We start from the raw sequence: 11,694 nt of genomic DNA on the forward strand, positions 1-11,694 counted from the left end.
TATTTGTTCACATAATTACCTGGTACATTCTCAAACAGCCTTGGGCAGAGATGGTGTGGGTTTTGAGCTCCAGTATTTCTGCTAGAAAACTGAGGCTCGGGGGCATTCATTTATTTGCCCAAAGCCTCAGAGTTAGTATGGTGGCAATGAGACTGACTCTGTGCTGTCTGATATCCCTCCATCCTCAGCTTTAGCTCATGGAAATTTTAGGATTAGGCAAAAATGGAATGAATCAAAGCCCCTTGCACCTATATTTATATATTTATCTCTTTGTTAAAATGCATTTGCACTCCTCTCTCCCTTAATGGTAACAATGGCTACCATAAGGCCTCCCAAATCTTGAGGTCCAGGAAGCAGCCCCCACCCATTTCTCTCCCTCTGCTGATCTTTAGAACACTTTCCTGCTGCTCCACCCCCAGACCCTTCTTCCTTCAATGCTGATTAGTTACAGACTATTGGAAACCCATCTTTAAACACCCCTCTTCCCACTGCCTCAGACCTTCAGCATCATCTCAGACACCTAGTTTATAGTTTCTGCAGAAATGTTCATTGAATCAATGAAAATCCATTCACCCTAAGGTGTAAAAATGAAAAAAGTTGTTTTAATGTATTACCTCTCCTGGGGGCATTTGCAATAGCCCTTTACATTAATATTCATTACTTTACTGACCCCCCTAACATTATTGAGGTAGGTATGAAATGAGGCATCTCCCAGAGACGTTGCACTATTTGCCCAAAGTCACACAGCATATCTGCAAAGCTGTCATAAAAAATAACATTCACAGGTTCCAGGGACTGGGGCATGGATATCTTTTGGGGGTCCATTTTTCAGCCATTTAAGGGTAAAACAGGTTTTCTTGCAGCTAACCTGCGACAAAGGGAATTCCAAGAGAGGAATTTCTCATGAAGCTGATGAGAAAGGTGATGGGGGAAGGGGACAAGGTGGCCCCTCAGCGGCCATGAAGACAGAACCTGGGCCTTGGCCAAGGTGGCCGCAGTCAGAGACCTACCCAGAGCGCCCAGGTTCTAGCGGGCACCGCCCGCGCAGTCAAAGGTTACCGGGAGGGAGAATGACTTAGGCCGCGCGGCGGACAGGCGGAAGACTTTGAGCCCAGAAGGTGAAACAAGGCCCAGGCGCCTGGGAGGCTGGAGGGATAGACGACCAGCCCCAAGTGAGCCAGCACCGTGCCCTCTCCGCATCTGGGGGGCGGCGGGAAGATGGCGTGCAGCCAAGGGCGCACGCCCCCTGCTGGGCAGAGAAAAGGATGGCCCGGCTTGGAACTCAGAGCCCCTGGTCTCCAGAAAGCTGCACCCCCTGCCGGCTTCGCCGCCTCACTGCACTCCGGGCCCCGCAGCCGCAGACTTGACTGGGTCCGACACCGGGTGCGCAGCCCGGGAGCGCATGGCGCACAAGGCACGCGCACGGGTGCAAGCCTGGGGCTGCCGCTGGGGGGCACCGCGGCGCGCTGCGCCCCACTTCGCTCCACCGGGGCCTTGGACACCGAACCCAGCACAGCCCAGCAGGGCACCGGGCGAGAGGCGGCGAGAAGCGGACACCCCAAAGCGGGGGCTGGCTAGCGCTGGGTCTCCCGCACGCCACGACCTTTCTCTGAGTTCCCCTGTAGACTTCGCGGCCCCCGCACCTCCTCCCCCGCAACCCCAGCCACGCGGCGCGGCGCAGCACAGCCCGGCCGCTCCCGCTCCGTCCTTGGAGGGTGTGGAAGGGTGGGTTTGGGGCCGGGGGCGGGTCTGGGGGCGGACCCGGAGGCGGGGCTGTCTCTGCGGCAGGATCCAGCTCGGCTCCCCCCCGGTCTCTCTCTGTCTTTCCTCCTCCCTCCTGCTCCGGGCGGAGCCCGGCATGGGGGGGCCGGCGCCCGGCAGGCCAGGTACGGTGATGTAGAAACTGGGGAGGCTTGGTACGAGGAGGTGGGATGGGGTTGATCAGGGGCAGGCTGGATTGGCGGGGCGAGAGAAGGAGAAACCCAGGATAGCAGGACAAGGGGAAGAGGAAGGGTTCCCGGGAACCTGGGGCCCTTGGATGGAGAGGGGGAATGAAGCCAGCCAGGTTTGGAACCTACAGGCAAGGGAGAGGACGGCAGTAAGGAGGGGCGCCTGGAAGGAGAGGTGAGTCTGACGCGCAGGAGAGTGTGTTTGGGGGAAGGGAAACCAGGCAGGTATGGAGGCCGCAGCTCAAAAGGTAGCTATGGGGCCAGATTGGAGAGACTGGGTGGGATTGAGGGGTGGGGACTGAAAGAGGTAGCCTGGAGCCTCCCAGATCCTGGAGGAGGAAGAAAGCGATTTGGGCCATCCAGCGGGGGAAGCGGAGACCATCGCTGTGGAGCCAGGGCGCAAGAGAGGGGTGGACAGAGGACCGGGCCCAAGCAAAGAGCTGGAAATGGTGAACGGCAGGGGTTGGAGATATTTGGGGGTTGGTATTGTAGGTGCCCAACTCAGAGTGCCCCTGCCCGTTTTCCAGCATTCCAGTCCTGCCCTCATGACACCCCCAAGCCTCAGGGTCCGAAATGCTGTAGGGAGTCTGACTCTCACCCCCTTCCTCAGTGGGGTGCAATGTATACAAGTAGGCCTGGGCATAACTCGTTGTCTATAGGTATGTCCAGTTCTGTACAGTCTATTTGTGTTTGTCTGGAGGTCTATGTGTGCTGTGGGTGTGTCGGATGTTTATGTCTGTGTGGGTCTGCCTGTTCCTAGGTTGTGTTTACCTATGCTGATGTATGTGTCTGGTCCTCTGTAGATATGGGTCTATGGTCCCATGGTTTGTGTGTCTGAATGTGTGTTTATAGAGCCTGTGTGGTAGAGCAGGATGTATTTACAGGATGGGAATCTCTGTTGATCTGACCTCTCCAGAGTATGTATATGTGGCTCTGAAAACCTTTGTCAGGATGTGTGACTCTGTGTACAAATGTCCATCGATGTCTGTCTGTCTATGTTGGGTTTTCTGTGCCTCCATCTGTTTTCTCTCTCTGAGAACCCGAGTCATGTCTCTGTTCTTTTCTCTCTCTCCCTCTCCCTCTCTCTCTCATTCCTGGTCCTCACCTACCCCACACCATTCTCTTTTTCTTCCCATCCTTCCACCAAGTGGATCCGGGACCCAGGGAGGGCCGCCCCCCGGGCCTGGTGGCACTGAGCAGGTCCCCCCAGCCCCCACCTCCTGCCTCACGACATGAACCTCCTCTACCGAAAAACCAAGCTGGAGTGGAGGCAGCACAAGGAGGAGGAGGCCAAGAGGAGGTAAGGCTGTGTCCCAGAATGCCCCCTCACCTGCCCACCTCTGCCTTCTCCTGTCTGGGTCACATCCCTTCTGCTTTTCCTGGGACCAACAGCCTGGTCATCAGTCTGATCTCAGAGTCTGTACAGAATTGCTGGAACGACACACACCCTGTCCCTACCCTGCTCCTGGCTTCAGCCACTATTCTGCCCTTTTGTGGGGCTTCTAGCTTAGGAGCACCCTGTTGGCTCTTCGCTATTCCCAGAGGCCCAAGCCAGTTCTTCCTAACTCATGTAAGGCCTGTGGTCTTCTCCTCTGTTCATTGGGGGCTGGTTCCTGACTCCCTGTCAGCTGACCTTGGAAGGGCCAGGCCCAGCTGTCTTCACAATAGAGGGACAGGGTCATTTGAGGGGCCCCCTCCCAGCCTCTGTTGGGGGAGGTGAATGGCCAAGTGATAGGGTTGTGTGCATGTGGTGAGGGACGTGCGGGCTGGGCTCTGCAGAAGAGGGCTTACCCTCTCTCCTTGCTCTTCTAAGGAGCTGGGGCCTGCCCTCTCCTAGCTCGTTTCCTTCTCCTCTTTACTCCCATTGACTGCACAGTCTGAGTCAGAGCCATCTCCCTGCTCCCTTCTCCCTCCTCTCAACTGGAGTTTAATTCTTGTTGTTAATTAGATTAATCAGAGCTATCACCGCAGTGATCTCTCCCTAATGCAGGGTTAGTAGAAAGGGCTTTAATGAAAGCCCACCCCACAGTTCTCCCCTGTTCCCTGCCAGCTGCCCCCCCACCCTTCACTCACCCAGAAGCTCCGAGACAGTGAAAGGGAATGGGGGTGAGCCTGGGAGAGTGACAGAGAACAGCTCTGAGGAGAGAGAGAGAGAGAGAGAGAGAGAAAAGGATAAGCCTGGGGTGGCTGCTCTGGTGATGTGATGGTACAGCCCCGGGTCTGGGAGAGGGGGTATGGTGTGGTGTGGAATGTAGGCCACTGAGGCTGACCTGGGGGCAGCCAGAGTCCAGGTGTGAGCCAGCATGAGTGAAAAGGAGTGGAGCTGTGGTGGCAGGTGTGTGAGCCAGGCTGGGCTCTGCTGCCTGGGTTGGCATCTCTGCCTGTGTATGAAGTCGGTCACGCATGTGCTGTGTGCTGATATACCTAGGCTGGGATCGGCCAGCTCTAGGATGCTCCTCTGCACAGATACTCACTTTTCTCTCATCCCAGTTTTAAAGCCTAGGGATTCTGCCCAAAGCTTCTACTTCTGAGCCCTGGACCTTCAGGCTTCTCCCCCATCCCATCCCCATCTTAGTGCCCTTCTTCCTGGGAGGCCACAGGGTTGCAAACCCCTCTTGAGTTGAAGAAGGGGGAGGCCCAAGCTTGAAGCCTCTACTCCATCTTGGTCTTCTCTCCCCAGCTCCAGTAAGGAGGTGGCTCCTTCAGGCCCAGTAGGGCCCGGGGCTGGCCCAGGGCCCGGGGTTCGTGTGCGGGACATCGCCTCTCTCCGCCGCTCCCTCAGGATGGGCTTCATGACAATGCCTGCCTCCCAGGAACACACCCCCCACCCCTGCCGCAGCGCCATGGCCCCACGCTCCCTTTCCTGCCACTCGGTGGGAAGCATGGACAGTGTGGGGGGTGGGCCTGGAGGAGGTAATGGGGGTCTCACCGAGGACAGCAGCACACGAAGACCCCCAGCCAAGCCTCGGAGACACCCCAGCACCAAGCTCAGCATGGCAGGGTCAATGGCAGAGATGCCCCCTAGCAAGAAGGCAGGTGAGATACCCCCAACCCTCCCCAGGGGGAGCTGGGAGCTGAACGGATCCATTCCAGGCCAAGGAGGCCTGCTGGGAGGGTTCATTCAGGAAAAAAACTAAAGAAGTGGAAGATTTCATTCTCAGAGGGGATGAGGAAGAGTTTCTCTCTGGAAGGGCTTAAGATGAATTATTCAAGGCCAGCGGAAGCCTCCTGAAAAGTCTAATCTTGAGAAAGGGGTGTCATGTCCTTGGAGGCACATGAGGGTGGGAGAGAATTTCAGGTGGGAGCTGCAGATTCTAAGGAGTTCATTAGGACTGAGAGCTGACTGGTAGCACAGGAACCCACTGGAGCCGTAAGTTGAGGGATGTGGGCAAAATGAAGAGGCAGAGGTTCTTGCAGATGGGTCAAGAGGTCAGAAGGAATCTCCCCATTCCCTTCCCCAACCAAGAGCCCAGTTTATTTTTCTCTTTTCCGTTCTTCCCAGGCTCACAGAAGCCAGCCCCAGAGGCCCGAGAGTCTAGCCGGAAGGTTCCTCCACAGAAGCCCAGGCGAAGCCCCAACACCCAGCTCTCTGTCTCCTTCGATGAGTCCTGTCCCCCGGCCCCCTCTCCTAGAGGGAATCTGCCCCTTCAGCGCCTCAGTAGGGGGTCCTGCATCACTGGGGACCCTGATGTGGGTTCCCAGGATGAAGAGCCTGTATACATTGAGATGGTGGGGGATGTCTTCAGGGGAGGAGGTAGAAGTGGAGGGGGCCTGACTGGGCCCCCTCTTGGGGGTGGGGGCCCGACCCTACCCCCTGGGGCAGACTCAGACTCAGAGGAGAGCGAGGCCATATATGAGGAGATGAAATATCCACTGCTTGAGGAGGCAGGGGAAGGCCGGGCCAACGGGGCCCCTCTACTGACCACCACTTCCTCGCCACACCAGCCTCATGTCCTCCAGCCCCACACCCACCGCCGTCCAGCCTCAGCCCTCCCAAGCCGGAGGGATGGGACACCAACCAAGACCACTCCTTGTGAGATCCCCCCACCCTTCCCCAACCTCCTCCAGCATCGTCCTCCACTTCTGGCCTTCCCCCAAGCCAAGTCTGCTTCCCGAACCCCTGGCGATGGGGTTTCGAGGCTGCCAGTCCTCTGCCACTCCAAGGAGCCGGCGGGCTCCACCCCAGCTCCCCAAGTGCCTGCCCGAGAGCGGGAGACGCCTCCCCTACCGCCTCCACCTCCTGCTGCCAACTTGCTGCTGCTGGGACCCTCGGGCAGGGCCCGGAGCCACTCGACACCGCTGCCACCCCAGGGCTCTGGCCAGCCCCGGGGAGAGCGGGAGCTCCCCAACTCCCATAGCATGATCTGCCCCAGGGCGGCAGGGGCGCCGGCAGCCCCTTCTGCCCCAACCACCTTGCTTCCTGGCCCCCCCAAGGACAAGGCCATGTCTTACACCATGGTATACTCAGCAGTCAAGGTGACCACCCACTCCGTCCTGCCAGCTGGGCCTCCATTGGGTGCTGGGGAGCCAAAGACAGAGAAGGAGATCTCAGTCCTCCACGGGATGCTGTGCACCAGCTCGAGACCCCCTGTACCTGGGAAGTCCAGCCCCCACGGTGGAGCCATGGGCGCAGCAGCTGGGGTTCTCCACCACCGAGGCTGCCTGGCCTCCCCACACAGCCTTCCGGACCCAACAGCAGGCCCCTTGGCCCCCCTGTGGACCTACCCAGCTTCCGCAGCTGGGCTTAAGAGACCCCCTGCCTATGAAAGCCTCAAGGCTGGGGGGGTGCTGAATAAGGGCTGTGGAATGGGGGCCCCATCCCCCATGGTCAAGATTCAGCTGCAAGAGCAAGGGCCCGATGGGGGTGCCTTTGCCAGTATCTCCTGTGCCCATGTCATCGCCAGCGCAGGGACACCAGAAGAGGAAGAAGAGATGGGTGCCGCGACATTTGGGGCAGGCTGGGCTCTGCAGCGGAAGGTCCTGTATGGAGGGAGGAAGGCGAAAGAACTGGACAGTGAGTGATGGGAATATGGGGAGGAGTGGGCATGTCCATGGTGATTCAGGGGAGGCCTTAGAGGAGTTATTTGGAAGCCATGGCCCATTGTCCTGAACTGGGAAGAGTTCTGGGAGACCAGAGGAATGGGGTATGCAGTGAACTGAAGGGATGGGGTCTCTGTGTGTGTGCTGAAGGGGCAGAAAGATCTGTGCTGGGGTGGGTAGAATCTGACCCCCAGAGCAGCCTCCTCCTCCTGCCCCATCCTGCGCTACTCCCTGCCCCTCCCTTTGCTGGGCTGCAGGGGTGTGTATGAGTATGCGCACACTAGGAGCTAAACAGTGCTGCCTCCCAGCTGTTACCATGGCAACTCATCCAGACAGGAGGGAGAGGAGAAGGAGGCCCCTAATGTTGCCTAGCAACGCAATGCTCTGCCAGACCTACTCTCAGAGATGAGCTTAGTTCACAGTCAGCTTGTCCCCCCCCCCCCCCACACACACACACTTCCTGGCTCAAGAATTGAGATTCTTCCCCTCCTGGAGATAGGACCCCTGGTCTGCTTCCAAGGGTGATGGTCATTTTAGCCCTATCTGAGGCAGGAGGGGCTCAGAAGCTAAAGGTGGGGTAGGAGAGACCCCTCTCTCAGGGAATGGGGTTTGAAAGAAGTAAATATCTATGATCTCAGCCCAGGGATAGTTCCAGGGAGTACAATGGAAGGTAGCAATACTGGGGTTCCTCCTGTGTGTGAATGTGCTGGGGGAATGTGAACTAGGGCTCCTCCCTGCCCAGCTGGGACCTGCAAAGGTCCACCCATGCTGCAGTGTGTGGAGCTAGCGGAACAGCAAGAGCCCCTTTCACATGCAGGCACTGAGCTTTCCTTCTCATCCCAGCAGAGGTCGAGGACAATGCGCGGACCTGGAATGGCAGTGCCGAGGGTCCAGCCAAGGTGGAGCGTGAGGACAGGGGTCCTATGGCATCAGGGATCCCAGTGAGGAGCCAGGGGGCAGAGGGCCTGCTGGCCAGGATCCACCATGGAGGGGACCGAGGAGGGAGCCGCACAGCGCTGCCCACACCCTGCCAGACCTTTCCAGCCTGCCACCGAAATGGAGGTGACACTTGGCCCTCACACACCTATACACAGATAGGGTGGGCTGAGGGGAATCTCCCAGGGCCTGTGTCATGGGGCCTACAGCTAATACCATATCTCCATCCCCTTCCTCTGATGAGGCAGGGGACAGTCTGGAAGGGACTGTTCTCAGGGAACTTGGGAGTGGGTAGACTTGAAGGTCACTTCCCTCACTTCCTCCTCAGACTTCACAGGAGGATACCGCCTGGGGCGCTCTGCCTCCACCTCTGGAGTCCGGCAGGCCACACTCCACACACCCCGGCCCTGCAGCCAGCCCCGGGATGTCCCGAGCCAGGTGAGGAAGAAGACAGCTTTGGGTTTTCTTTGTTAGAGATAGAGAAGGCCAGAATATGGAAAGAAAGGCATGAGGTCAGGTTGGGGCCTGGCACAGACTAATAGGGCACCTGTAGAGGGTCTGGGAGGATGGGGATTTCAGGAGGATCCTGGAGAGGTGCTGCCTATGATGGGCATCCAGGCAGAGCCACTACTGGTGGGCAGTGCACCTTTGTGCATTTAGTGAAAGGTATGCCCTCTGGGAGGACCACGGGAAAGCCGAATCCTACTAGGAAGACAGTTTTAAAAGGTGCCCTGGCTCCAGGGTACACACAGCTGGGCAAAGAGTGCAAGGGCTGGATTTCTGTCCCCATTGATGCCCCCCAGGCAGGGGGAAAGGGCAGTATCAAGAGAGGACACTTGTTTCTGGGAAAAAACACACTGGTGTCCACAATGGGAACAGAGCCCAGTCACTCTGAGGTCCTTGACCCCCTTTCTTCCTTCCTCCCCCGTCGGGGCCGGCGACGGGAGGAAGGGTACAGACCCACCCTGCACTGCCGCTGCCTCTGCCCCTGCCGCCGCAGCCATCCCGAGAACGTGACGGCAAGCTGCTGGAGGTGATCGAGCGCAAGCGCTGTGTATGCAAGGAGATCAAGGCGCGCCACCGTCCGGACCGGGGCCTCTGCAAGCAGGAGAGCATGCCCATCCTCCCCAGCTGGAGGCGGGGGCCAGAGCCCCGCAAGTCCGGCACTCCGCCCTGCCGCCGGCAGCACACGGTCCTCTGGGACACTGCCATCTGAGAGGGGCTGGGAGACCCGGGCACCGGGACTGGGAAGCGAGCAGGGCGGGGCTTCCGAGAGACTTGCCTTGAAAAAGGGACACTTGAAGGACCAGGTGAGAGAGAGCCAGGGGAAACCCCTGCCCTCCATCCTAACCCCCTGAGACGGAGTCTTCCAGGCCAGTCGGGCTTGGGGCACCAGCAGCAACCCTGGAAATTTGAGGGAGGAGGGTTTGCTTGAGATTGGCAGTAAGGCCCTCGCTGCTCTCACCCTTGATCTTGGTAGACTCCTCCTGAGAGGGCAAAGGCCAAGCCAGAGGTCAGCATGGGGGAGGAGGGAAGGGTTAGGGAGGAAAGGGGATGGGTCAATTGAAGGAGAGGGACTAGTGAGTGTTGAAGGAGCTCTTATAGAGTTGGGAATTGGGGAGGGCATATTTATTTTGTTATTTATTTTTGTCTAGAGGGCAATTCTGGGCCTTCGGACCTACTCCTGAGCAGGGAGTGGGGAGTCGTGAGCAATTAAAGGGAACCAAGTTTGCACTCTCCCCAATGCCTAAAGTCCCCACAGTCCATTCCTGTCCCAAAGCTAGGGGTTGGCTTGGAGGGCAGCAGACTAATTTATAGAATTTACAAGTCTCCAGAATTTGGTGGTGAGCGTGGCCTGCTCTGAAACAGGCATCTATTTAGCTCTGGAGTGAGGATCTGGCACCAGGGATGGGTGGGATGATGGGGAAGGAGGGAAATTTTAGTGGGTGAGGGGAGGGCAGGGTATTTATTTGAATTTTAAAAAAATCAGAAGAGATGTCAGGAAAATTTTTTTTAATTCGTTTCTTTCAGAATAATATATTAAAAGACTAATGATCCTAGAACTGGCTTCTTAAATTTAAGTGTGCTCTGCCTTTCTTACTGTTTCCTCTTCCCTCTGGCCCTTGGTTTGTGGGAGTTGAAGGTTGTGCAGGCAGGGTTGAGTGGCCAAGGCAAGTAACAGACAGGTGGAATCTGAGGTAAGTATTCGTAATACCACCATGCAGTGACTCAACACATTTATGGAGCATCTGATGCGTGATTGGCAATGTGCCAGTGCAGAAGGAATGTTCAAACTAAAGCCTGCCTGCAAGCAGCTATAATCTACCCAAGGAGATGAACTTCCTGAGCTGACACTAGACAGTGCTCCAGGAGTAATAGAGGGAGAGGGCTGAGAAAGCGTCCTGGAAAGTGAGCCTCTAAGGACAGGTAAGGTTTGGATGAGCAGGGGGAGCAGGGACAGTCCCAAAGTCACAGTGTGATTGTAGAACAGTAGAAGATGGATGTTGAGGGCAGGAAGGATGTATAAATAATACAGAGGGCAATACTGAGTCAGCTATGATGGAGCTGGTTCAGAGATACGGGCCTCAAAGCAACATGATGATCCTGGGAAGGAACCCAGAGAGTCCTGGGAGGTGATGTATCATTAGGGAGGAGGATAAAAGAAATGTTGGGAGAGCCTGACCTGTGATGGCGCAGTGGATAAAGCGTCGACCTGGAAATTCTGAGGTCGCCGGTTCGAAACCCTGGGCTTGCCTGACCAAGGCACATATGGGAGTTGATGCTTCCAGCTCCTCCCCACTTCTCTGTCTCTCTCTCCTCTCTAAAAAAATGAATAAATAAAATTTTAAATTCTAAAAAAAAAATGTTGGGAGAATGGAGGGCAAGACACAATGAATAGTGGTGGGGAGGGGTCTTCAAAGCCCATGTTTGGAGCGCATGTGATTAGGGAAATGATTGTCTTGACAGAGCAAGGAAAGTGGCATTAAGAGGATTTTGAGGGAAGAACAGTGAATTTGAAGCAATGGTGAATATTCAGGCTGGAAGGTTTGTAAACAGCAGGAACAGGGAGTTATAAAAATTGTCAGTGATACAAGAAATGTTTTTAGCCTGCCCAGGCAATGACACAATGAATTTAAAAATTAAGCAAATAAATAATGGTACAATTGGCCTATAGAATATGAAAAAATATGGCAGTCGTATGAGAATTTGAAATATAGGAAACACCAAGTTAAAAATTAAATGATGATAGTTTGGGAGAGATGACAAGACTGTGAATTCGGAGTCATCAACCAGAAACAATACTCAAAGCCAAGACTGAGGTCTATAAGAGAGGGTGTGGATAGAAATAAGAGTTAAGAACAAAATATAATTGGCCCTGGCCGGTTGACTCAGCGGTAGAGCGTCAGCCTGGCGTGCAGGGGACCCGGGTTCGATTCCCGGCCAGGGCACATAGAAGCGCCCATTTGCTTCTCCACCCCCCCTCCCTCCTTCCTCTCTGTCTCTCTCTTCCCCTCCCACAGCCAAGGCTCCATTGGAGCAAAGATGGCCCGGGCGCTGGGGATGGCTCCTTGGCCTCTGCCCCAGGTGCTAGAGTAGCTCTGGTCGCGGCAGAGCGACCCCCCGGAGGGGCAGAGCATCACCCCCTGGTGGGCAGAGCATCGCCCCTGGTGGGCGTGCCGGGTGGATCCCGGTCGGGCGCATGCGGGAGTCTGTCTGACTGTCTCTCCCTGTTTCCAGCTTCAGAAAAATACAAAAAAAAAAAAAAAAA

At 56.3% G+C, this 11,694-nt stretch overlaps 1 protein-coding gene across 3 annotated transcripts; it reads left to right on the forward strand.

The window, feature by feature from the left end:
- The first annotated feature begins 1,775 nt into the window (after positions 1-1,775).
- On the forward strand, positions 1,776-9,956 carry NYAP1 (neuronal tyrosine phosphorylated phosphoinositide-3-kinase adaptor 1). 3 transcript variants are annotated; one of them, XM_066274403.1, is made up of 7 exons: positions 1,776-1,886; positions 3,098-3,249; positions 4,630-4,985; positions 5,452-6,963; positions 7,833-8,051; positions 8,254-8,363; positions 8,884-9,956. In XM_066274403.1, the coding sequence occupies exons 2-7, from the start codon at positions 3,182-3,184 to the stop codon at positions 9,139-9,141; spliced, it is 2,523 nt and encodes an 840-aa protein (XP_066130500.1). In that variant the 5' UTR covers positions 1,776-1,886; positions 3,098-3,181; the 3' UTR covers positions 9,142-9,956. The 3 variants fall into 3 exon arrangements, with proteins under 3 accessions (XP_066130500.1, XP_066130502.1, XP_066130501.1); XM_066274405.1 differs by having other exon boundaries at positions 7,836-8,051; positions 8,884-9,954; XM_066274404.1 differs by lacking the exon at positions 1,776-1,886 and adding an exon at positions 1,925-2,124.
- The last annotated feature ends 1,738 nt before the right edge of the window (positions 9,957-11,694 follow it).

The sequence above is a fragment of the Saccopteryx bilineata genome, chromosome 4 (assembly GCF_036850765.1).
Source record: "Saccopteryx bilineata isolate mSacBil1 chromosome 4, mSacBil1_pri_phased_curated, whole genome shotgun sequence".
NCBI lineage: Eukaryota > Metazoa > Chordata > Mammalia > Chiroptera > Emballonuridae > Saccopteryx > Saccopteryx bilineata.